Consider the following 27,853-nt stretch of genomic DNA (forward strand, 5'->3'; position numbering starts at 1 on the left):
ATTATTTCTGATAGAGACTCACAATGATCATTTTCTAGCCTGTAATAAATTTATATGTGCGAATTACCTTAATTATAGTAATCATAAAAATGTTCATGACTTTCCTTAAGTACTTGTTTTTCCATGGGTTTTCAAAGACTACAAATCGCTACTTACAAGATCTGATATATCCAGACTTCCCATCGCAGCGGGAGCCCTGCTTATTGTAAGCCCATTTCACAAATAACGGAGAGAAATTCAGAGCGAGTCTACTGCGTTAGAAGCGCGTCAAGAACAGGCAGGTCCGTAAAAGCGCTGTTCCGCGGTAGGTGGTGCTAAACTCATTCAAATTTTGTCGGTACCTCGGTGGGTACACAGAATGATTTTAATCGCGCTGGACAGCGTCCAGCGTCACTCACAGTCTCAGCAAGTCAGCGCGCTGAGCACGAGAGCAACAACCTCATTCCTGGATATTAGGCACTAGGGGCAAGTGAGCGAGCGCAGCGCGCGGACACAATTCGCCTTTCGTTCGCTGAGAGAGGAGCGCGCGAATGGTTTTCAAACTGAAATGAATCGTTAACGGCCGTTTGAAGATGAAGAGGCTTTCTCGAAAGCTGACTTTAGCTCTTGCAGCGCTGTTTTGGATAGCCGCTTTACTATATTTCATATTGCTGAATAGCCGCAAAATACTACCTGACCAAAGAAACGAGCAACCGCAAGTCAAAGAGGTGAGTGATACATCACGATATGTTAGAAATAGCAAACCACGTAGACGAAATGGATCGATTTGGGTGGTTTATTTGTGTTTAAAATCTGTCAGTAACTATTTAATTCTTTGTTTTTCGTGTTCTGACAGAAAGTATTTGTAAAGGTGCGTCACTTTTACGATACCTGAGCCAACAATAAAGGGCAAAACAGTCAAATATATAGTTTTATTTATTTGTTTTTTATTTTTATCTTGTTGGGTGTGGAAGAGAGGAAGGTTTAGTTAGATGAATTCCTTTTATGAACTTATTTTGAACCACAAGGAGAAATTCCCTCTGGAGAGGAAATACAATGGTTTGTGATAACCTTTTCACATTTGTTTGTTTACAAATATAATTCTACAATAGCTAATTTTGTCTCTTTTCCTTTTCAAGCATGAATTTATCAGTCAGTATGATGGACGCACGAAAATGGCTTTAATGTAGGTGCGTACAAGAGGGAGCAGGTAGTCCTATTCAAATCTAGATTATTGAGTAAAAAGCAAATATTTAAGAAATGGTTGCAATTAACGCTATAAACGAACCAGTAACATTTGTTCCTCTGACATTTGCTTTCATCAGCCACTTTTTGACTCCCCACAGGAAAGACAAATCACAAATGAGATCTCTCTCATTTGTTTCTCATAGACAGCAATGACTTTTATAGGTTTATTTCTTAGGAGAAAGTGTTCTGTTTTCCCTTGAATAATAATAATCTCTCATGTGGTTCATCTGGTCTGGAGTTTCAGAAGAGTCTCTGTTTGCCAGGATACCGTCTGAAATTTCAGCATGAACTTAAAAATCAAATACCTCCAAAAATCAAATTAGCCTATGTGCACTGTTATCCACATTCATTTTATATCTCTAGGCTATATGGTTACTGTAAGCAGCTGTCTCATTTGTTTCATCTCATTTTATTCATCTTTGAGACATTTAAGGAGAAACACTTGGGACAAAACTGATTCTTAAAGAACTCCATTAAGTCTATCAATAAGCAAACTCAAGATGTTTGAACTATATATATTTTTTTCTATATATTTCTCTCCCCCTAAGACTTATTCAAGATTATGTTTCCTATTAAGATATTAGATATATAAAGGCTATAAAAATAGTTAGTTTCATGTGTGAGATTAAATGGGGAATGAAACAATGAATAGTTCTGTTGTTCTGAAGACATTCTGGATTTTACAAGGAGGCACCAATCAATAAATAATTCCACAATTTTGTTCAATATCTATCAAGACTAAGATAGAAAGTAATGGGAACAGAAGGTCAATGATATTCACAATCATCATAAAGCGAGATGATGCATATATGTGTTGCATTAATAAATAGATCTAGCTGCTGCATTGTTGCTGTAGGAAGCGTAAATCTGCAGCAAAGTCTTGTTCATCTTGTAAGTCAGTTTTTCATTCAAACAGAGGCTGGTATATGACAATAAAGTATCACTGAGGGTAATGGGGTATGAAACATGATATATGGTGTAATATATCTCAACACTGAGCAACACTCTATAGGAACGGAAATATGAAAACAGTTCGCACATGCTCCTTACATCTGTACAGAGACAATGATGGACTTTTTATGGTATAATGACCGGATTTATCTCAGAAGGAATGCAGAAAGAATTCTTAGCTGGTGGATGCTTCAGTAGTGATGGATTTGACTTTTTTTTTTTCCTCTGTACATCTTTGTGTGAGTATGTAAAACAAAAAAATAAGTTAAACAGTTAATGTGGCCTTGAAAACTGCCGGGAGATCCATTTTGCAAACACTCCCCCTTTAAATACAACTAAGCGCTAAGAGAGAAATGTCTACTTTAGTATTCTGTGTTGAACATCATGTTTCCATTTGCTGTTTGCTTCAATATCTATTTTCTGTAATAACCCTGACAGGGAAGGCCGAACCTGCAATAGCTGTTATTGGCGAGGAGGAATGTGAAATACAGGGTTGGCGCAGCGGCTGTTGAGGTGAATGCGGTGTGTGTCATGGTGGCCAGTGTGTTCAAACCATTCATCAAATAGTGGTGACATCTCACTCAGATTCAATGGGGAGATACTCCCCCATCAGGAGAGTGATGCATTATCTTTATAATGGTAAGGGAGGACTGAGATATCACTTATGACATCTGCTATTACCATGATTCATGGCAGATATGTCCCACAATACAGATTACACAAGCAGACAGTGTTGTTGTGGGGTATATTCACAGAGGCTTCGTGTCACTGGCATTGAGGTGTTAGACTGGACAGATGGAGTTTGATGGACTCATCATTTGCCTGCACATGAATTCTGACAGAACGTTGGAATGAATCATTCTAATGCAATGCCGCAGAACAATTTTACAGTCATCCACGGCTTCTGTACATTCTGAGAGTGTGCTGAGGCCTTTAAAAAAGGAGCAGGATTTCAAAAGAAGTTCAGATGTGTGGTTTTGTGCATTGCAAGAGGGCAGAGGCTTTGGTGGAGTAGAACGCTCTATAAAAAGGACCAACACAACCACACATACAGAGTACAGACGACAGGACAGGGAGGATCCAATTACCACTTCCTCAGTCTGTCCTCCTCCTCTCATTAAGGCTGAGCTCTGTGGGAGCCGGGGAACACTGAGCCCCAAACGTGGCACAGCTCAAATGCCCTGATCAGTGACTGTGGAGCATCAAGGAGCTAATGATTTCAGCAGGGAGCGTGGGGGTGGGTGCGCTAACGCTGCCTTTTGAAGGCGAATAAAATTGTTAAGCAGATAGGAAATTTGACACATTGATTCAGAACCTGTCATCTTTTTTTTCCATGTGCTAATTAAATTCTGTTTCTATTACTGAGTATGCTTAATCATTAAAAGAGTTCATTTTTGCAGTGAGTCATTGTGCCCTAATCCAAAGTGTCCAGATTAACAACGATGTTACATTTTTACTAGCGCTCTCACCTTTTGTCATTTAAACATTAGCTCAGCCTGTAGGCTTGGCGTGTAGCTTTAAAGTTGCTAGGTCATCTTAGACAATCTCAGAACAGATGAAGTGCCTGTGGTGTTGTGAGTAATAAGAACTAAAGACTGGCCCATACTAGGCATAATAATATACTACACAATTTTTTTTTTTTTTTTTTTTGAGTATGTATGAGTCATTGCTGATTGCTGAAAGTCAGTTTGCAGATTTTAGGCAGTCCGGTTTAATACATTCCACAGCAAATTTTACAGTATATATTTGTTTAGCTTCAGACTATGAATCCATGCAGTCAGAGGATATCAAACATATTTAATATTTTAGCCGATTTTAGAACACACTAGTTGCATCCTAAATTCCATAATGTTTGGGGTGAAACTTACTTTGTGACAATTAATAAAAAGTACTCACATCATATCTACATACTGCATTCGCCGTGTTGTTACTGTCACATGACCTACCAGTGTCAGTTGCGTTACTTCACTGCCATTCACAACTCGTCTCCCATGACCTGATGAGATGGTAAAGTGTCCATCAGATGTGCACTTCAAAATCTTGGCAGAAGTAATAGGCCATCTGGGTACTTTCCAACATTTTTCTGGATGGATGGATAGATTGTTTTTGCATATTGTGAATTTTGACACTCTTTTCAAGTACTGTATTATTTATTAAATTTTTTGCCTATTTTTAAACATAATACAAATAAATATCTCAGTTTTTGTGAGAGTATGGGAGTTTTGTACAATAAAAGTAAGAGATATTTAGCCTATATATTTGTCGAATATCTGCCAGCAAACCAATTGAAGAACTGTGCGTCCTTGGATTGAGTCTGCATTGTTTAGCCTACCTGTTGGGCTATGTACACAGACAGACATCTTTAGCTGTTGCTCACTGAGTTTTTCGTGCCTCATGGTGGGCATTGCATTTTTAAACCAGCAAGCCAACTAAAAAACTAGTTCATCTTTTAAAAACCTTGTCTGTTTTCTGTTCATTCTGTTGCACTGTGTCCACTTGTGTCCAAAATCGACTCCGTGAGAGACTCGTTTGATTGGGATCTTTAATTATTCAAAAGTGATTTTGAAAATATGTAGTTTTGCATATTCCTAATGAGAACATTTACATATTGTTTGTATTATGAGAATGTGTGTATCTGCATTTCAATATCAGCCTGACATTTAGACAGACAGAAACCACCAATATTATCTGATACCGATATGACTTGGAGACTGAATAGGCGACTGGAATTGAAAGCCCAGCCATTATCATGCTAAGCAGTCTAAAGAAACAGACATGTGCAATTACCCACCTCTATTACTGGCTGTAAAGATGCTGTTGTGGCTGTTGTAAAGCAGCAGGCCATGACATCCCAAGCACACATACAATACTGTGAAAAGGCATGTGAGCTCACTGGTGAATTCTTAACTCATTGTGTTTACAATGCCCCGAAGTCCACTAACTCTAAAAGTACAGTTTAATAGCTCTATATTAATGCCATTGTTTTATTGCAAAAAATAGAGTATAAAGTTTCTTGAAATGATTCCAAGTGGGAGCTTTTAAGGCCAATTCACACTGCACTAAAAGGTTGCAGACAAACGACAACAAGACACGCTCATTAGGTTTTGTCAGATCCGTGTATTACCTCTGTTGGCTTTAGTTGGTGCTTGTTTTTGCTGATTTAACATGTTGAATCAGCATTTGTCTGGTTTTGGAATGTCTGAGAAGTGACACTGTAATTGGTTGGCTGTCGCTGTTGGTCTGTGTCTGTTGGCACAGTGTGAATTGGCCTTTAAGGGGTGGTTTGTGCTTGATGACTTTTGCATATTTTTATTTTTCGGGTACCTTTTTAAATTTAAGAATACTATTTCTGATTATACTTGTTTTATTCTTTACATGTCTGCACATGACCTTCATTAAAGCACAAATTAGGAAAAATTCTGTGCATTTTTAAAATGAAACAAAACAAAAAAGGTCCCCTTAGTCCTAATTAGCAATACCTCGGAAACTGCATCTGTCATAAACGTGGCTTATTGATTTATGATGTGTGTTTTCATTGTAACAACCCTTGCTATTGTTATAAGCAGAATCTCTACACAAATTCGAATGCTAGTGGCAGTTATTTCCATGGAGGGCAGTAGCTGCATTTGGAAACGCAGGAGAGGAGGCGGCATCATCATCAGTCAGCATTCATACAGGCGTCGGGGGAGAAACTAGCAACCTGCTGGCATGGGTAATCACCAGCCCCGACCATAACCAACAGCCTCCAGCCCCCTTAATGTTCTACCATCAGCAAAAAAGCTCAAGGAAATAATAAGTGGGAAAACATGGAAACTCTCAAGCTGCTGTCGGTGCAGAATGTGGAGGTTTATTAAATTATGATTGATATGGCCTTATGGATTTCAAGACGTAGTGTGTTCAACCCTAAATATTCGTGACTACAGCTTGCTGTGTGCCTCATATTTTGAGGGGACTGGTGTGATGGTGCTTCAGAACACTGAAATATTAATGACTTTCTTATGATAATTGAGAATATTGCCAACAGCAACTTTGTTTACTTTTCCCCACTCTTTTAAATAGTTTACTGAACGTGTTTTTCCACCAAGTGAATATGCTTATATCAGAGTCTTGGGTTTAGCAGTGGATTAGTATTATTATTTTTAGATTTGAAACTCAAAGATGCTAGGATTTCAGACCTATACGGATGACTTATGTATGTAACCTGAAGTGTCACTGACTTCAAGCATGTCTGTGGAACAAGACAACAGGCTAAATAGGCTAAATAAACAATAGGCTAAATAATTACAATTAATCTGCTGTGTTTCCATTATTCTGTAGATCTCAGATGCTGAGTGGGATGACCTGCTGGAAGAGTTTGAAGAAAAAAGCTACCTCAATGCTCACAGATGGAAGCCAGGCCAGGACCCCTACAGTCTGTATGCCTTCAATCAAAGAGAGAGCGAGAGAATCCCCAGCAATAGAGCGCTTAGAGACACCCGGCATTACAGGTAAGCCCTGTGTGTGTGTGTGTGTGTGTGTGTGTGTGATATATATATAATATCCACACAGTTCATATTAAATTAATGAAGGTGCTTCTATGAGTTCTTGAAAACTTTTCGAAACTGATGAAATGTGTACTGAGATAAAAAAGTAAGGATTAAATTTCATGAGTAACAATTTTATGAGTGGTTCATGGCTGGGTAGTGAGTGCTTCTCAGGTTATCTAAGGTCGATATGCTATACTAGATCATGAAGCATTTACACTACTATTCAGAAGTTTGGGTTCGGTAAGATTTTTAAAGTGATTTTAAAATAAGAAGCTGCATTTATTTGATCAAAAATATAATCAAACAGTAATATTGTAAAATATTATTACAGTTTAATATTTTTCCAATAAACATTTCTTATTATACTGACCCCAAACTTTGGAATGGTAAAATAAGATTTTGGTAGAATTATTCAATCATTTTGAGATTGCTTTGCTGTATTATCAGCTTTTAGTTTTAATATAGTGATTGCACACACAAAACTCTATTTATTTTATGGCACTTTTGCCACAACCACATTTTTCTCTCTCTCTGCCATATGCAATAGCCAGCAAATCAAAACTAATTAAAAAAGAGGTGGATTGGTACTGTTTCAGAAATTCAGCAGATAGGATTAACTTGATTGTTAACATGCTTTAATTTGCATTGGTAATTGAGCTTCTTTATGAACACTGTCTGTGATATTTGGCAGCTCTCGGTGGCAACATGACCTCGTGGTATTTGTAGCTCATGAAATTAGACCGCTCCTGGCCACAGTACATTTTCACTCTCTGCAGCACTGTGGGAGGTCACTCACTCATTAGTGCATGTCACTTTCGTCAGTCAGAGTGCCACATTTCATTTTGCATCTATTTCTGGATTATATTCATCATGTTTACACCTGATATTAACATCCATCTCGGTTAATCAGATCGCATGTGATCAGCTGTGACAGATTTTCTCATGTTTGCACCTCATGTGACCACTTGTGAACAGATTTCTTTGAGGGGAATGTGTCATGTTGATACCTTACTAATATACTTAACTTTTTAAGCTCATTGCTAATGTTATGCTTATAGGGATTCTCAGGTACTGTATTTTCATGTATTGAATGGGCTTTTCTAAGTTATTCTCTTTCAAAGCTACACTTAACCAACAAGTTTAAATCTCTTTGTTTTATTGCAGTGGATGGTTGATAGATGAGTAGGCAAATCCAAGTTTAAACAGTGTCAAAGTCTCATGTATACACAACTGATGAATCTTTTATTTGCATTCCCTGAATAAACAGAACTTTGATCATAATTTTCTCAGCATCATAGTCTGAGTTCATTTAGTCAGAGTCATTTACCTTTATATAAAGATTTTGGTATTCATTAGGTTAGGGCCAGATGAAACATGCTGAAATTTTTTTTGTTTTAATCACATATTTATTAGATAAAAAATAATATACAATGAAAATCTAAAAGCAATATACGTATTAGTAGACTTGACTTATTATAAATGTCTAGGGGTGTAACGATTCACTCGTTTTATCGATGCATCGATTGCAAACCCTGATGATGCATATGCATAGATCTTGAAACATGATTTTTGAATCGTGAATCGGCGATTTCAGACAGTAATCGATTTAAAACGCTAAGAATCAAATGAATCGCGGTTTCTATAGTGATTAAATGCTTTCAAAATATATACACATTAAATTACTACAAGGACAAATTAATGGAAACCTTGAACAGAGTTCAGGCCTCGCATCTCTCCTTCACGCACTCCACTATTTACTGCCTGTGACTGTCACAGGATTGCGCTCGCTCTCCGTTCGTCTAACTGACACATTTTTTGAGCAGCTGATGTGTGATCTCTCCTTAGGAGGACTCATGGCCAGTAATGCTAAAGTTAAGTAGTTTTACTTTTCTATGGCTCTGGGCTTCTTACCGACAGCGTTACCTGAGCAGTCGAAAGCTGCGTATTTAATGCATGGACAGAGCAGAAATGTACGTGTCTAAAGCATACACACAGTTCCATTGAATGATAACTGTGTTTTAACAATGTTGTTGTACCGAATGTACGAAGGAAACTGTTAAAATAACCACAGCATTAACAACAACCTTGAAATAGAAGTGCAAGGTTTATCTGCTAATCAGATGCATGAAAGTAGCGTTTGTTGCTATAGCAAACATCGGTGCATTTTCTTTCAGAATCATCATTCGCTGATGGAGAGGAAAAGCATTTTATTTGATGAAAATGAGATAAAGAAGTTTCGCACTGAAAGAGAAGAGATCTCACACTCATAGAACTTAAGGTGTGCCAGGCTATATCTGCAGCTAAGCTAAATAAAAAGCAGAATTGACTGATGAAACGTAAAATTTATGAATGATACAGTGCTAATTGACATATCATTTATCATTTATTACAGTACAGAAACTATAAAGTATATTTTCTACCTTTTTTGTGCAGAAAATTGAAACAATTGTTATAAAACGATCATAAAATTGGCATTAGGATAAAAATTATAGATTACAAATGATTGATTTTTGTCCAGCAGTGTATTTGATTTCTTACAGCAAATTCAAAGTAATAGATAAGAAAATAATTCCTTGTAAAAAAAAATAATAATCATCATAATAAAACATATAAAATTATTGTATTTGACATTTCTGTCACTTCTGAAATGATGGGTACACCCTGGTGTGACAAAATGTTAGCCTATGCATAATACTTTCTAAAGCTCTTTTTTTTTTTAATATTGGCTTACATAAATTTGTACATATGCCATGTCATGCCTGCCATAGCATCATTAAACTAGCATCTAACAATGGACAAAAGTGTTTTTTTTTCTCTCTATCTCTAACCTATGGTTCTGTAAACATAACAGCTGTGTAATTTCCCCCCGACTAAGCATTTAAAGAATTTAGGGGAAACATTTAAATAATCCTGTGAATGCACTTAACGAATGCAGAATCGAATCGTTATAATTGAATCGAATTTAATTTAATTGTGAATCAAATCGAATTGAATCGTTCTAAATTTGCAAAAATCTTTCTTGAATCGATTCGAAAACCCATGAATCGAATCGAATCGCTAACTTACATCTTGTAACAGCATAAACCTTATTGGGGTCTAAACATCATATGCAGACTTTTCTGAGAATTGCAGATGTATTTCACAATGTGGGTCCACAGACCCACTCTGTTGTCAACAGAGAGAATTTAGTGATGAATGTGCCTTGCCAACTAACACCTAACCATGGGTTATTCTCAGTTGCACGGTCTCCAAAAAATATGCAGGTATGTGTCAGGTTTATGAGAAATCATCTAGAGAGCTTTTGGGGCCTCTATAGCGGTGCAGTATTATTCTCTGTAAAATAATTCATTGCAGGGGCTTGGAGACAGTAAAGAGAATCTCCGATAAAAGGTGAGGAGGCGGCTCATTATGCAGACCCAGTGCTCTAATGCTATACTCTCTTTCTCTCTCACTTTCTTTCCCTGTGTTGTCTATTTTCTTTGTAGCCCTTGTTTCTTCCTTCCTCTTACATGACTCAAATGCCTTTGTAATTACAGTAGGAACACCACACTCATTGTTCATGCTGTTGTTGACCAGTAGCAATATTTAAATTTTCCAGGGAAATGCAATCAAAGTGCCAGCGTTACCTCTTAATTAACTTAAGCTGAAATTGAACAGACAAAGGATAATTCTACCATTCCAGCAGGAGCCACTGTTTTTTTTTTTTTTTTTGTGGCTTTGGACATCAGTATAGATGCAATTTATTTGTTAGTGTTGACTATATTTGGTCAGTAAATATAACCTTGCCAGATTCATGTTCTCGTTTAACAAGCTTCTTGGAGCTTGCTGCATTTTCTCATACAGCATGATCAGATTAGAGTATATTAAGCAACCTAACACGAGTTATGCTTCCGCACTGAACATTTGCACTCAGTTTACAAATTCCTTCAGGTGTCTTCAGGCAAGCTTAGTCCTATCAATGTGGAGAAGGCAAAAAAATGCTGCGTCTCAGACTAAGCTGGCAGAGCATTCTATCAAATGCAGAATGAGACTTTGACAGCCATCTGTGGCAAGACCCTGGTCCTTTCACTTAGCCTGGTGCCTGAACCTCATTTTGCTGCAGAGAAAAGAGCCACCACCAGAGGAAATTAGCATGAACCTCAATTCAGAAGGACTTCCATTCCTCAAGGGCTAATAACTGATAAGTTCAGGTGCCAGGAGCTTTGCAAATGTTGTTCATTAAAGCTGCCATTTATTCAATTCAAAAAGAGGCTTCCGAGTCACCGTGATAAAACACCAAGGAGGGGGTGGAATATAACCATAGCAAAGATGGTCTGTATTTTTTAAGATTACTAAAACACTGTAGTTTGATTTGATGAATTTCACTGAAAGTGAAAATTCTGTAAAGTGCATTTACGTTTTTTACAGTCTACTTGGCACCTTCTTCCAGAAAACACAATATTATTTTCAGGATGTCCAGTTTTAAATTGTTACATTTTATACAACAGTTAGTGCTGGTCTTTGAATCCTTAAATGATTGGTAATATAGCTGCTATAACATTCCAACAGCACTGGAACTTTGTGGTTTTTCAGTGACTATTTTTGCTTTTTATGAACGAGTCATTAAATCATTCATTCTGTTGATTTGTTCAAAACACTAATTTGTTCAGGAATAAAACAAGTCACTGTCTTTATATGTGATTCATTGAGTGAGGTGAAAATATTTACATTTTGTAAAACTGTCACAATATCATTTATGTTTCATACTAACAAAGCAAATCCAGTTGCATTCTAACACTATAAGTGCATCCCAGGGCAAAAATTTAATAATGAAAAATGAATGATATGACCCATTTAAACTTATATTTGGTCTGCGGTCATTTTATGCGTTCTTGGATATCCACATTTTGGCAGACATTTATTGTTGTAAATCTACCTTCATTTTTTTGATGAATGTAGTTGGGTACTTGACCCTTTTACAGCCATTTACGAGTGAAATGTTACTGTAATTCAGTGAGTTATGGCTGTTGTATAATGACATTCAAATAGCCTACATGGTGATGGTGAAACTATGAATTCGTAAATCAGTACAGTGTAAGCAATATCATTAGATCTCTGCAATGATATGAAGCTATTATACTAGCACCCACAGACTTTTTTTTAACATTGCAAGCAGGGGTGTCATGCACTCTTTTCTTCTTTATTTTTTTTTTTTGAGGGGCATGAGTGAAGGTGGGGGGGGGGGGGGGGGGGTTGGTGTTGCTCGTCATGCTTGTCATGTGACACACAGCAGCCATATATAAGTATAGCTGATATAGGCTTATGTTTATTTATTTTTTCCTTTTTATTGGAAGTATTCCCAAACGTGTTAACTATATCATGAAATATCTCTATTCTCAAATATGTGTAAGTAAATGCATTTTGCACCTTTATAGATTATGTTGGTTGATTTATAATGGGCGATGGGCAAATTAACCTAATAGTGTAATCTATTAACTACACATAAAAACCCGTCCTTTTACTTAAGTACCAGATATGGGTGTCATGCCATAAAATATTTTTAATACGACTGGCTTTATATTTAATGTGAATTTAATAAAAACATTGTAATTTACTGATTATAACACTTTCATTGTACAGAAAAAACATTTACAGTATCAAAGAACATTTTAAGTACTCTCAAAAACTCTAATCACTGAAGCTGTTTACACTGTGAAATGAATATCCTTCTTACATCGTACACACATCTGCACTTTGATGTTTCTGATGAGAGAATTCGTCAGAGAGGAGATTTCCTTCAGCGAGCGAATGAACAAAACACCGGCTTTTCAATGATGACTCATCTGAATCCCTCTCATTGGTCACTACATTCATAAGCTCAACAGAATCATGTGTGATTGGTTATAATGTGTCTGTCTCTGGCTCAGCGCCAGTCAGCGCCAGCAGATTTGAATTTAGCAGCTGATGCTGTGCTGCACTGCACGTTCTAATCATGTAGGTGTGATTGTATAAAATATAAAAAATATTATTCAGCTATTTTTTGTTTCGGAAACTGCATTCAAAATCCACTTGGCTAAAAAAAAACTGAGGGGGCATGTACATTTATGCACAAAGGACAAAACACTGAAATTCTTTTTTGTTATAATTAGCAATATGTTTGAAAAAGTTGCTGTTAAATGTCTTCCTTCCAGCAGCATGATTAACAGTATTTCATTGACTCCTTTATGACTTGGATTTTAGGCTTCATATTAGAGAAGCATCATTCTTTCTCCACCCTGTATCTCATCCCACTGCTGAGTGATGATGGGCATGTACATGTGGCATTTCTGAGAGGAAGTGCCTCAGATCATGAGCAGTAGCCAATTAGAGAGTGCACTCACACCAGCATCTTTCCAAATGAAGTACAGGTCCTTTAAAACCAAAGATTTCATGCTCATTATCAACTCGAGAAGCTATGATCTTTCCAGTTTTCCCTCTCGTTTCCTGTTAGGTCTCCAGTGCCTTATCAATAAAATGAACAAAACTGCTTCTTTTTGGAGGTCTTTGTACTGTATATTTTGGGCCATCTACTGCATGTGAGCATGTTTAATTTTCATTGTAGCTCAAGCTTAACGAAATAAATTCTGTCTTCTGGGCCTTTCAGGCTTGCCAAGGTTGAAACAGTGTCACTCGGTTCCCTAGAGCTCTTAGACATCCTATTGTGTGTATAACAAAAGCAGCACCTGAATGACATTTGCATCTCCGCAGAGAATCTGAGACACGAATACATATTTTTGAGATAAACTTCCTCGTTGGGTCCTGTCATTGTTCTGTGTATTATTAAGCAGATATTTAATTAGCTTTTACTGCCTTTTCCTATTTGTCATTTGCAGCATTTCTATTGGTGAGGCCATATGTTGTGATTTTTGTCCAGCAGTACCAATCTCAAGGAAAGTGAGTTGGATACATCATAATGAGAAACACTAAGACCACATTCCCAGTTCCCAATTTTCTCAGGGACGTATCCATCATTTTGGCAAAATATCAAGTACACAGCAATATGCTTCCCCTCTCCCAGATGTTGTTTTCTGACAGAAACTCTAATGATGTTCTGTGTTTTGCTGTTTAAAGCATCCCTCTATCTCAAAAGACCTTGGGCTATAGCTGCATTGAGCGATGGATCCTGCTCCCAGGCTGCCTCCAGTAGAGGCTTCAAACAGCATATAAAGCTGTGAACACAGCCCTTAGCTCATATAGTGTGTTTAAGGTTGATCTAACTGTATTCATGAATAAGCAAAGCAGGGATATATATGTACTTGATTCCAAAGCAAATTTATCATGACTGTTTAACCCCCAAAAGTTTTGTCATAAAACATAAATACATCTGCACTTTACAGTATATGTGTTCCTCCAACCGAGCGCTGATTCTCTCATTAAACCATTTTAAAGTCTCTGGCTTGTCTAATGATTGGTGAAATCTATATCACGTTATTTCACAGTTTGACTCAATATTTAAATTATCGCATTAGAGTGAAAAAAAAAAAAGTAAAAGGCCTAAATTACACTCTGCTAATGCAGTAAACAGTCAATTTCAGTCAGTTCACACTTTCAATAGCAGGCCTTCCAGACAAATTGGCTCTGTTTCAAAACCATATGAACTGCCTACGTAGGCAGCATTACAAAACATCATTCACAAGGTCCGTGATGCGAAGTCTTCCAAAAGCTAGGCAGCATAACTTTTGACAACTAATTGAAAATTTTCCCCAGTATTTGTATATGTTTTGTATGTTATGCTTATTAGAGTTTGATTCTGAGCTTAGTTACATATTAATCATATTATCATTTTTGAAAGAAGTTTTGCGTCCTCTATGTTTAGGCAGCAGACAAGCAAGGCAGCTCACCAGGTTGGAACAGAGCCATTAATTAAGCAAGCCATATTGAGCCCAAAATTAAATATACATTCACTTATGTGATTATGATGTAAGTATGCTGCTTCTAATATAACTAATTTAAGAAGGTTTGAATAGTGGGTTTACATGAGACTACCATAAATGTTTGGTTTAGTAATGAAAAATGTAGTTAAGTGATGTTCACAGATGTATGTGCTTGTGTAAAGGTAATGCTTTATTATGATTAATGTTTACAAAAGCCATAAAAATAGAGCACAACAATGACTGTCCACTTGTTTTTAAGTACCATTGATTCTGGAAATGTTATTCCCATTCCCATTCCCATTCCCAAGAAGTCTTCTATAAAGAGCCCTCAGTGATGAACCAAAACAGTAGCTCCAAGATTAAAGGGTTACTCCACCCCAAAATTAAAATGTTGTCATTAATCACTTTGTTGTTTCAACCCCATGTTGTTTCAAACCCGTAAAAGCTTTGTTTGTCTTCGGAACACAATTTAAGATATTTTGGATGAAAACCGGGAGGCTTGTGACTGTCCCATTGACTGCCATGTAAATTGCACTGTCAAGGCCCAGAAAAGTATGAAAGATGTCATCAGAATAGTCCATCTGCCATCAGTAGTTCAATCTGAATTTAATGAAGCAAGTGATTAATTACAAAATTTTCATTTTGGGGTGGAGTAACCCTTTAATCAAAACCTTTTTTAATATTAACAAACTGATGGAAACTGCTTGTCACGTGAAGCAATTTTGAGTGATGTGATTCATTCATTCAATCATTCATTCACTTTAATTAAAACACAACAGTTAAATTATAAAACTACAGTATAAAAACAATTCATTTTAAGTAATCATTTACAAAAAGCACATTTAAATGTTTAGTTAACATTACATCAGTCTCTCTTACAATGAGCGTGGCATGATTATGGGTGGCCATAAAAAAGTATATAAAAAAAAAGTATATTAACTGAGATGACAATTTTAACAACAATTTCTAAAATAGGCCTGTTTCTAGAGATCATCTTGCACCCCATCTTGAGGGTCAGATGTATTTCTCTCCATCTGTGTGAAAATGAAAAAGATTGTTGAAGAACAAATGTGTGTATAGATTGGGAGCACCCCATCCTGTCTGAATCTAGGACACAAGCTCCCTACAAAGGCTATCCTCTGTCTGTTTTTACTCTCTGTAAGCTATTCTCATGCACCAAGGCCAAATGGCTCAGTGGGTAACCTGTTTTATCCATTTTCCAGTAGTCATTACTAGGGTTGGGTACCGAAACCCGGTGCCAGTATGGCACCAGTACCTATGTAACTGGTATGTACTAGAAACGAATCAGAATGCAGATTTCGGTGCCACTTAAATGGCTGAGCGATTGATTGAAATAATTTTTTAGCGGGGCTATAGTGATTAGCTCCATAAACTGTACACAAATTCGTGATCGGCTCAGAGTCAGCCCCCTTTAAATTTCATATTAAAACGTCGGCAGACATAGTCCCCTTCCTGACTTTTAGCGAGCTCTTCAATCTGCGGACCACGACGGAGCAATGCGAGCGGACTCAAACAGAAACAGAGGACACAAGGTGTGTGTTTATCGATAGATTGTTATAATATCTGTATCTGTATCATAAATACAGTCTGCAAAAGGTCATGAGGGAGCAATAGGTTTCCCATGTACTGTAAAGTTTTCGCTGCATTCACCCCTCAACACACCACAGCTGTTTCCTCCAGCGAAAATCTAGCCCTTAACACATATGAATGCATACTTTACAAATGATCATGTTGCTATTTTCATTTGAAAACTTAATTTTTAATATAAATATATTACAGTGTATGTGGCATACCATTCAGTCATTCATAGAACTGATTAAAGTCAATTCACTAATTTTAACTAAATATCAGAGTGATTGACAGATAAGTTACAGTAGAAGTGGTACAGTAGTGGTTTTGTATTAAATATTGTTTTGTATTAAATAATGACCCAGATCGTGAAATACATTTATTAGCCTTAGAGTAAGGTAAGCACAACTCTGGAAATGAGAGCGTCCGAGGAGCATGTGAATGCTATGTATATATTTTTTAAATATTTTAAATGTTCTTTAATGTTATCCATCATTTTTTTTGTGCCTCTTTTTTTTTTTTCAGACGCCGCTTAGGCACCGGTACCATTTTAAAAGTATCGTTTTGGCACCGGTATCATAGAAATCCAATTCAATGCCCAACCCTAGTCGTTACAGTAGTTTTATTTTTAAGCCGGTAAGGCTATATACCTTATCACATAATACTGAATTGGTCATTTTGATCTTTAGTTTTTTTTTTTTTTTTTTCCACTGACACTCTTTACTAACAAAATCTTGGGTCTCTAGTATTTCTGAGATGGAGCACTGCAGGGTAATGGTTGGTGTTTACCGCAAGTCAGAATGTTCATCCTCAAAACAAAATGCTTTTTACTGGCCCACTCCTGCTGTTGGGGTGAAGCAAAAATGCTATTTATTTTTAATCAGATCCTCCATTATTGATGCTCTTGCTCCTCTGGGTTCTGCCTGCTGTCCTTTCCATTCTAACCACATGTTCCCTCTTCCTCCACACAGTGGGGTGCTGTTGGCCTGTTAACACAGGCAATATCTCTCTTAACCATGGCCCTTATTTTATGTTGTTTATCCTTAAGTGCTCACTGGATACTAAAGTATCTCAAAAACACTCGCTTTACACATTTCAGCAGCTGCTGTTGTTCACCATATGCTAAGAGATGACTTGACCTCCAACACGTTTGATTATTAAGTAGGTGTAAATTCAGCAAAGGTTTTGCCACACATTAAACTTGATGCTTAATTAGTACCACAGAGTCTCATTATTTTGACTCGCTCCTGTCTCTCCCAGGTGTACAACACTGCACTATGACCCTGACCTGCCATCCACTACCATAGTGATCACGTTTCACAATGAGGCACGATCTACCCTGCTGCGCACAGTTCGGAGGTAAGACTTAAATCCATCAGTTCCATTCTCATAAGCTGCCACTATGCATATTTGTTCCTTTTCCTTTTGTGTCACAAAGAAAACATGTAGCTTTTAGCCCCCATTGAGCTACATAAAACTGGGTACTATTATTTCCTTATACCATATTATTGCCTTATTCACTTTCAGACAAAATGTAAAAAAATTGCACCTTTAGGGATATGATTGTTTGTCACTGAGGTAGTATTCTCTAAAGAATGACTATCCATAAAAGGTTCATAGTAGTACCTTAAAGGTACATATTATTATTTTAAAGTACTAATATGCACCTTTTAGTGTAGATAAAGTACAAATTCATGACCCAGAGGTACAATTATTTGCATTTTTTTTTTTTGACAATGTTGCTGCAGATGTTTTTCCCCTTTCAATGTTAAAAAACCCACTTCACTTTCAGTCTTGACCTTTGACCTACTGTAGGTTGATAGAGCACTAAGTAAGTCTTGCTGTAGCTCTAGGGCAAGGCACATGTCGATATAGCTTAGAAAAGGCCACAAGAGACTAAGTGTACATTTTAATCATAAGTTCCTAAGCAGTTATTTCATATATATACATAAAATTGAAGCCTATTTTTAGGGCTATACACATGTATACCATGTAGTATATTCTGTATAAGAAAATGAAGCCAAATTTTTTTTTTGAATCACTTGATTTTTTTTTATTGCATTCAGACATTATTATCCCCATCTTCTAATTACCATATTGCATAATAATAATAATAATAATAATAATAATAATAATAATAATAATAATAATAATAAATCTACATTACAAAATGTAATTTTAATTTATATTTTTTAGGTTTGTCTTAAATTTGTGTTGAAAGATATAAAAAAATATATATTATTTCAATAATGAGAAACTGAGTTTATGATTTTGCATGAAAGTAATGTCACAATTTGAAATCATCTCAGTGTTCACATGGATAGACTTCATTTTCTTAATGGTTCTAGAAATATTTGGGCTGGGTGTTGCCAAATACGCAATGATACAATAGACATCACAATGTCTATGTCACAATTCTGTCTGAGTTCACTCTTTTTTTAGATGACTTGCTGTTATATTAATTGATCTGTGAAAAGGATAAAAATTAACATACACTGTATGAATAAAAAATATATTGATTTAAGCACCTGAAGTGTCAGTGCAATATTTATGCATTTTCTGTATTCTAATTCTAATATGAAAATTAAAATATAACTTCTTTTTAATTTTGGTATGTTTTTGTTAGATGAAGTCAAAAACTGTTTTTGGAGCGTTAACAGTATCCAGGTGCAGTTTGGCTCCTGAGGCTGCAGTTAAGGGATGTGGTGTGAGGTGTTTCGCCCTGGAGTGTGTGGAATCTAAACAACTCTCATCACACATTAGTCACGGCAGCTCCCATACACAGCAAAAATGACTTCTGCCCTGCTTTAACCCTGAACCTTTGTTAAAGTTACCAGCCATTTAACATCAGCTCCGATAATAACATCAAAATATCCTGTTGACTGACTAGATATGCTCAGACACCTTGATGGCAAAGCAGTATTAAACCTTATCTTTCTATGACCTTTTCCCTATGTGGGGATTCTCTATCTCTCATGCACATGAACGCACACAAACATCTCTTCACATGAATGCTCTCATAGACTAAGCATTTACACAGAATGGGTTTGAAGTGTAGGCCCCAGGCAGTTTTTGATGGGTGTTGCTGCTGACAGAGGTTATTACTACAGGGGAGTCCTAGGAGGTGGAAGAGAACTTTCTGCAGCATTTCCTGGTTTTCTCAGTCTCTCCTTGCGGCTACTTATCAGGCAAAGGAGTGTGAGCGAGAGAGATGTGAAAGGAGGTATGCGGAGAGGCTATTTGCTTTTCTTAACCCCTCAGGTATAGAAAGGTCAGAACAGACCTTGGCGACAAAGGCTCTATTTCCTCCTGTCTGAAGATGAGCAATTCCTAATGTAGACTAAAAAAAAAGCAGTTCAGGAAATGGATGAGAAAGGACGTGAATTGATTTGCCAGAAGGGCCTTGAAGAAACTTTTAACATTCTTGTGTCAATGTGATGGATGGCAAGCTGCTGTGTTGCATTATTTGCATCCGAAGGCAGCAGAGAGTTTATGCTAACTTGCTATATAAATTGTTGTTGAAGAATTATTTATTCAGAATGTTTAATTTATTGATGTCTTTATTATATAGCTGCTGTCACTATTTTATAAAATCAATTAAGGCGGAGACATTTTATATCTTTCAAGATGGCAATACATTTCTGGGGTCATCTTTTTTTCCCTTCTACTTGTCCATTTAAATTGTTAGTTCAGAAAAACTTTTGGATTAAATGGCCTTTTTTTGGAATCAGAAGGATGTTTTGAGTTTTGAAAGTTACAGTATATTTTTATAAACAATAAACTCTTTTAGCTTAAAAGAATCTCATGTAATTGTTGTCTAACACACTTTGCATTGTATAAATTAGTTTTATTCCTCTATTGTAGCTTTGGATAAAAGTTTCTGCAAAATGCATACATGTAAATGTGATGTAACTGCTTTGACGTAGTTACTTTTTTCATTAACTTTTACCAAATACAGCACAATTCAGAGCCACATTTTCTGTTTTCTGACCCAGTTTTATGGTTCGGATAGGCTTTGATGCTTTAGATGGGCATCAAAGCCAATGCACTACCCTGCTCCTGCAAAGCCACCAACAAAACCAAAAATCAATATACTGCCATTCACTTTAACAGTCAGTACAGCATTGATAGGGAACAGCAGCAGAAATTGGTATTAAAAGTGCTTTGATTTGTAATTAGTCTTTGAGCAGGTGTAAAATGATAAGAGGGACAGTATTCCAAATGAATTCTTCAATCAAAATAAATCAGCTAGCAAAGTAACTGTCACTTGAAAGCAAAAACGTCTCAGTGAAAAGCCTTTATTTCTAAGTAGTATATTTTCCCTGTTTGAGAGAAGCAAAGTAAGCCTGAGGAAGGTCGATTGATTGAAACATTGCAAATACAGGAGCTTATATTGGACTTATACTATATTTTCTATAGGCACTATATTTTCTTTTTCTGCTTGTGGGAAGAAAGTTTTTTTTTTTTTTTTTTTTGTGAGGTTATTGAGGGAAATATGAGGATCCTACAGCTCTACATGCAAAGTGAATTTGAATTGTGCTTGTGTTTACTTGTGTATATGTGAGCATTTGTGTCTGTGCACATGTGCTGTACAGGGGAGAACTGTGATGAATGTGTCTCACTGACTCAGACATGTGGAAACATACCTGTGAGCGTGAGTGCAATGCAATCAGTCACCTAGTGTGAGGACAAAGAAAAGAGGTTTAGAGGAGATCTGTGCTCTTCAACTCTACAGCAATGCAGCCCCAGTGTCTTTTTCCATACCTGGCTAACAACATAACTGCTTATTTATCTCTGGGCTTTTTGTAAGCACATTTTTTGTGGTACTGTTTTACAATATTATGCATTATATCATTTAATAGATTGAAGATAGTCAGAAAAGTATAACAAATTAATTATTATTTATTCAGGAGACTATCTCTCCAGAAATAGATCTCATGTAATGATGTTAAATTGAATGTGAATAGTGACCCATAAAACACTCAGCTCCAAATTGTGATGCATGTTCTAACAGTTTTAATTCTGTTTCTTTTCAGTGTGTTGAATCGGACTCCTGTGCATCTGATTCATGAAATCATACTGGTAGACGATTTCAGCGAAGATCGTAAGTGCTGTGCATTATAGAATTTTTTTATTTATATGTTAGAAAAAGTAAATATTCATATTCTAAAATGCATTTGATAAATATTTTAAATAAATAAATACATCAGAATTTTTTTTTTACTTTCAGCAAATGACTGCCTTCTTCTCACCAAGTTGCCCAAAGTAAAGTGTCTTCGCAATAAACGTAGAGAAGGTAGGCCAGTGATGATGTCTCAATCACTCTCTCCCTCTCCCTATGAATTAAATATTTTGTTTTGTGCTGGCAACACGCCTGTTTGTAATACCATCCAGACTCTAAAAGCAGCTGTTTGCTTTTCGCCGGTGTGCCGGTGAGTGTTTTAACAGCAGGTGGTGCGTTACTGGGAGGGTGACGGTGAACAGACTGTGAGGAAGATTACTGCACATCGACTGAAACTCTGGCCAGTGTTTCACACTTCCTTTCATGTGCTGGTTGCACAGGTGGAAAACAGAGCAGATACAGTTTTGCCAACCCCCCACTCATACTGTCATCCGTATCTTTCCATTTGGATGAACAGATATATTGAATCTAGAGGGTGACGGAGCATGGATTAGTTTGCAAACAGCTCGCATACACATAGATTTACACTCGTGATAAAAAATAAACATTTAAAAATCCATTTGTAAGCAGAGCATTTTGGTGTGCATCTAACTGAAAACATTGGTCTTAAACCATTATAGCAAATATTGATTTTGCCACTGCTGTACAGCCTGTGGCAGATTTTATGCTGGCCATTGTTTGGAATGGCTGTCCGAGCCCTTAGAGAATGGCTTTGGTTAAAATGAATGAAATCCCATTAGTATGGTTTAACAACATTATGGATGTTAAAAGGTTAAGTCATCTTTATGGCTGGTTACCTTTTTGGTAAATTAAGCAGGTCAAGCTTTACATAAATTTCCATGTCCAATTTGGATTTAAATTTCTCATTTAGTTTAGTAGCACTATGCTTTTAATGTCACTGGGCCGAAATGCATTCAGACGTTAATAACTAGATTTTCATACATTCTGAAGGTAATATGAGGCTTTCTCGTTCAAAATCCACGGTCGGGATACAACAATATAATACTCCACAGTGTTATGGATGAATGCAGGGTGTTGCTATTTGTACTGTATATTATTATTAAGGTATTTATTAATTTTTTGAGCTTTTACATTATTTTGATATTTAAGGTTTTATTTTAGTTCAAGCTTTAGTAATTTGTTAGATTTTTTTATATTTCTGTGTAGTTTTATTTTTTATCATTTCTGTACTTATTCATAAACTTTTTTCAGTTAGTTGCCAAGCAACATTTTTAATTTTGTTTTCTGGTATTTTTAAGTTAAAGTTTTTTCTTCTAATATTAGTATTTAATTTTATTCCAGCTTTATTTTAATTACCATAAACACTTTTTAATTGTTTTAGATAACAACACAGGTTCTGAGGGTTTGCTAGGTGGTCAAAAGTCCATGAAAGTCTCTACGATATACTGCTTCCTAGATAAGGCTTGGATCCTTCCATCATTTTAAGTATGTTGGATTTATTTGCTAATTTCATCATCTGCCAGGCGAAGTCCAATCACTTAGAAAAGTAATAGCACGGCTCTACTAAATAAGCTGCAAATAAGCTAATCAGTCACGTCCCTAGCTCCTTATGCACAAAAGTTTAATATCAGGGCTTAGGGTTTGTTCCCTAAACCAAAGTGTGAGCAAGCAGGCTTAATAATGATAACATTAATAAGAATAATAATGTAATATTCAGTCATCATTGCCAAGAAAAATTCTTATTAGTAATGATCATCCAGTCGCTGCCCCCTCCCTGTTTATTCCAGTGCTCCGAGGTTCCATTACACACTGTCACACATTGTCGCTTAGACAGCATTGATTAATGCATAAAACCCCTGTGCAGCCAACTCTGTACAAGAGAAAATTGTTAAAAGGTTTAAGGCATTTAAACCCTATTGTCGTCCCGGAGCTACAAACAGGGTGTGCGGTTCTGCTATGTTAACTCTATTAGCTGTAGGTGAATGTAATCTCTGCCATTCACTCACTTTCTCGCTCTTTCTTTCATTGTCTGTCTTTCTCGCTCTCTCTTTCCTTCTCCATCTGCCCAGCGCATACACAGAGGGGCCACACTGGCCCAATATGCACGCACACACAAACACATCCTACTCTCAACAACTCTGTAGAGGGTGCGCTCACCCATCTGGAAAATACAGCCTTATTGAGGATGAAATGGGATTTTTAATTGGCTGAAGTTGCCGTGCAGCGTGAAACTTTGCACGAGTCTTGCACGTTTACAATTATTATGCATCCTCAGTCAGGCTCTACCGATTTAACAGCCTTGCCTTCATGGAAAAGCTTCTTGCTCTGATTCGATAATAACCATAAGGCTTTAATTGTCCCTTCAACTAATCAGATTTAAATGGCTCTTCTCGTATCTTTTTCTGTGAATGAGATTGTTGAGATGAGAATATTTGTCAGTTTAACAGGCTTCTCAACAGATGTAATGTGCAGCTCTGATGGACAGTGAATTCTCCAGTGTCCCTGATCTGTGTGTGTGTGTGTGTGTGTGTGTGTGTGTGTGTGTGTGTGTGTGTGTGTGTGTCGCAGGATTGATCCGGTCCAGGGTTCGAGGGGCGGAAGCTGCAGGAGCCGGGATTCTGACCTTTCTGGACAGTCACTGTGAGGTCAACAAAGATTGGCTGCCTCCACTGCTGCAGAGGGTCAAAGAGGTACAATTTTATACTTATTCATATTGTGTCAATAGTCTCTTGAGCATTTCTACCTGGATTCTGTGCAACTGTCTTCTTTTTCAGTTCAGTTAATTTCCAATAGAAGAGAGTCAGCAGGCAGAACGGAGGTTGCACTGAATGCAGCACCACTTGCCAAGCACATGCATGAATATCCTGATGCTTTGTACTGTCTGCTAGTAGAACTGTTATTTGGGCATTTTAGCAGCATATTTAAAAAAAAAAAAAATCTATTTAAAAAAACTTTAAATATTTTGTGCATATAAAACTGCTAGCAGCACATATCACAAAAAAATAAATAGACGTTTTTCACCACAAAAAATGGTGATTTTATTCACAATCATTTCAGACATTAACTCAAAAGTGATTTTTGTTTTTACCAAGAACAAAATTCACAAAATCAATTTCATAAGCAGTTTGAAGTATTCTTTTCTTTTAGCAGGACGATATTGTGAGGCATGAGGGAGTTGAGCGATGAGGTCAGAGCGTCTGGTGTAATGATGTTGGACGAGAGTGTGTGCACATTCGCTCGCTCTTAGTAACATAGATAATCCCAGCGCTCGCTGATTTTCCACCTCCTTTGTTGTGAAATCAAGCTGAACAGAAAGAGAGTCGAGCCGTTCACATTCCTTATTAAATCTCTTGTGTTCTTTTGTCTCATTTTGTAATATTTTCATTTTTCAGGATCCGACCTGTGTCGCCAGTCCAGTGATTGACATCATTAATATGGACACGTTTGCCTATGTCGCTGCTTCCTCTGACTTGCAAGGAGGTAAAAGCTGCAATTATAATCCTTCATTCACTGTCCCGCCACTGACATCAAGGGGCGCCGGTCACAGTCCCCAATCAGCAGTGTCACACAGAAACAAATCTAACAATTAGCTGTGATGAAAGCCTCAGCCTATCATCGGCAGTACACTTTAATTATCACTGTCACTGCGGTGTATAGTTATGACTTATAAAAATTAAAGTTACAAGAAATTAGAACAAAAAAAATCTTCATTGATCTTCCTCTCTCCTTCTCTATCTCTGCTGCAGGCTTTGACTGGAGTTTACATTTTAAATGGGAGCAACTATCAGCTGAAAAGCGAGCCAAGAGAGCTGACCCTACAGAGCCTATTAAGTAGGTGAAGAGAAGCAGAAGGGCTTTTATTAGAACTATTCTGCTAAATGAGGACAGAGGTTTGGTCCAGCACCTACTGGGCTTTCAGCACCATGTTTAAAATCTACAGAGAATTTTGAAAAGTCCAGTCCAGTTTATTTTCTGGAAAAAAAAAAAGGTTTAACAGGAGGTTTAGAAACAACATGAAATGGCATTCACATTTAACTTATGTCAAATGAATTTTTAAGTTTGAAATGATGATTCATTTTATTGAAAGTGTTTGTTAACATCAGTATAACTATTGTTTGTATTTAGACTTGGGGACTTGAACAAACTGCGAACCATAGTATTAAACTAGCACAATGGTTCTCAACTACACTGAAAAAACATTTAGTGTAGGAACCATTTTCACTCAGAAATTCCTAGTAAACCTCACAATTAACTACCAAGAAATGGTGATCAATTAACCATAAGATTTTAAAGTAGAAAGACTGAAATAGTATTTTCTTGTAAAACATAATCCAATAAGCTTTGTTTTATTTACAACTTTATTAACAACTTCATTTTTTACAGTGTAGAGGGCCTCAGAAAGCTTCCAAGGGGGCAGCAGGATGACTTAAATATATCTAAATTGAATATGCTATTTAGAATTAATATATTCAAATTCTATATTATTATTCATTTATTAAACGTTTCTAAATTAAAATGCTACAAAGATACACAAAATCACTGCAGTGCCCATATCTACAGTAGGTTTCAGAATGTCATAGAAATTTTGAGGTGATCTCTATTTTGTAACTTAAGCCGGTAGTAAGAAGTTAACAGGAGACACACTAGAAACCACAAAACAACATGCTGAAACCACTCCGAGCACCTTAGAAACTACATAGTAACATCCTGGCAAAAACCCACCACTTGGTTTCATCTTTTTTTAGATATATATTTGATTATAATTATGTACTATTGAATCTAAATTTTGTAAAGTGAATCATTTTTATTGTAAATTTCAATTTAAATAAGTTTCAGTCTCAGATTTATGTACTGATTAATTTCAGATTATTTTTAATTTGATGATTATTATGCTGTGGCTGGTGAGAATTGGCTTGGTCTCAAATACACAGGGAGTGAGAAGACTGGAGCCTCTTTTACACATTGTGGGGGTGAGTTTTACAAGGGCAAGAATCACTCGTTTTCTCCAGGAAATATAAAAATCTGCTTGGTTAATATTGTTTTCCTCCCCCCGTGCAGCCTTGGTAACAGAAAAAAGAAAAGCTTTAGATGTGGAGAAATTTACTACATTTTTTTTGAGAATAGCATGCACTGATCAATCATTTCCAGTTAGAACAGGGGCATTTATTAGAAACGTAAATAGTATTTTAATTTTATGTTGTCTTTATAGGGAGAAAGGGTATTTGATGTATTGATTTCTACTGGGAAGTTCAGCCTGGTTGATCATTAAGAATTGAATTATTATATCATAATTAAAATATTGAGTTGCTATAAATTTCTTTAATCAGTTTTAATTATTTTATCATAAACAAAATAACATCAACATTTAAATCCTGGTTGTTTTTTCTCCTCCTCCACCGTCTCTCTCTCTCTTGTTATGGTGTAATTCACACTGTTCCTAGCGCTCTCAGAGGCTGTTGTAATGAAGGCTGTTAATAGCTCAGATAAGCAAGCAGTCAGGCTGAGAGGGGCTCAGATCCCGTCTGCTCCTGTGCGTGCTGTGCACCGGCCTGGGTCTCTCGCAGCCCATCCACCAACAGATGCAGAATAGATCAGTGGCAACTGAGTCACTGAAAGCTGTGTGTATGTGTGGACGCAGATGGGAAGCAGTGGTATGAATTTCAGGATGATATGTGAGAAGGACAGCACAACCATGACCCCTGACTGACAGCCAGTTGTTTCCCTGACTGGCAAGAGTGTGTATAATTGTGACGTAATATTAAAAATTTGAACTTTTGTGAGTACTGAAATATACAGAAGAGTCTAGGATTGGATCATTATTGAAAAAAATTAATGTTTCTGGCATGTTATATGACTTGCAACAATTCTTTTTACCCTAACTACTGTAGTGTGTAGTTTTACATTTCTTAAACAACCATGCTGGAAGGCATACTCATTCCAGGATGACAATGCCAAGATCATGCTAAGGAATTTATATGTTTTTAGTGTGTTACATACACTAGTGTTCAGAAGTTTGCTCTTATGCTTACCAATGGTCCATTTATTTGATCAAAGCAGTAAAAACTATTACATTGTTAAATAATATTACAATTTAAAATAATGTTTTCTATTTTAAAAAAATAGTGATAGTAAAGTTAAATTTTTAGCATCATTACTCCAGACTTTAGAGTCACATGATCTTTCAGAAATCATCCTAATATGTTGATTTGTTGCTCAAAAACATTTCTTATTATTATCAGTTGAAAACATTGTCCTGCTTAATATTTTTGTGAAAAACTAGTAATTTTTTTTTAAATAAAACAAAGTTTTTTATTAAAGTAGAAATCTGCATTTATTAAAGTAGAAATCTTTTGTAATTTTCTAACTGTCTTTACTCTTAATTTTTATCAATTTAATGCTTCCATGCTATATAAAAGTAGTAATTTATATTTAAAAAAATCTTACTGACTCTAAACTTTTGAATAGAGTATAATTATTTGAATAGAGTATCTTATTCCAAATACAGCAGGGGTGTGCAGTTAAAA

General features: G+C 36.4%; 1 protein-coding gene across 1 annotated transcript in view; it reads left to right on the forward strand.

The window, feature by feature from the left end:
• Positions 1–255: 255 nt before the first annotated feature.
• Positions 256–27,853, forward strand: part of LOC109053753 (polypeptide N-acetylgalactosaminyltransferase 14-like) — a 37,104-nt gene continuing 9,506 nt past the window's right edge. The window contains exons 1-8 of the mRNA XM_042746600.1: positions 256–707; positions 6,496–6,665; positions 17,447–17,545; positions 21,223–21,290; positions 21,417–21,482; positions 23,898–24,019; positions 24,722–24,809; positions 25,076–25,160. Of these exons, the coding sequence (XP_042602534.1) occupies positions 573–707; positions 6,496–6,665; positions 17,447–17,545; positions 21,223–21,290; positions 21,417–21,482; positions 23,898–24,019; positions 24,722–24,809; positions 25,076–25,160 (833 nt within the window). The 5' untranslated portion in view covers positions 256–572. The remainder of the gene's footprint in view (positions 708–6,495; positions 6,666–17,446; positions 17,546–21,222; positions 21,291–21,416; positions 21,483–23,897; positions 24,020–24,721; positions 24,810–25,075; positions 25,161–27,853) is intronic.

The sequence above is a fragment of the Cyprinus carpio genome, chromosome B20, assembly GCF_018340385.1.
Source record: "Cyprinus carpio isolate SPL01 chromosome B20, ASM1834038v1, whole genome shotgun sequence".
Taxonomy (NCBI): domain Eukaryota; kingdom Metazoa; phylum Chordata; class Actinopteri; order Cypriniformes; family Cyprinidae; genus Cyprinus; species Cyprinus carpio.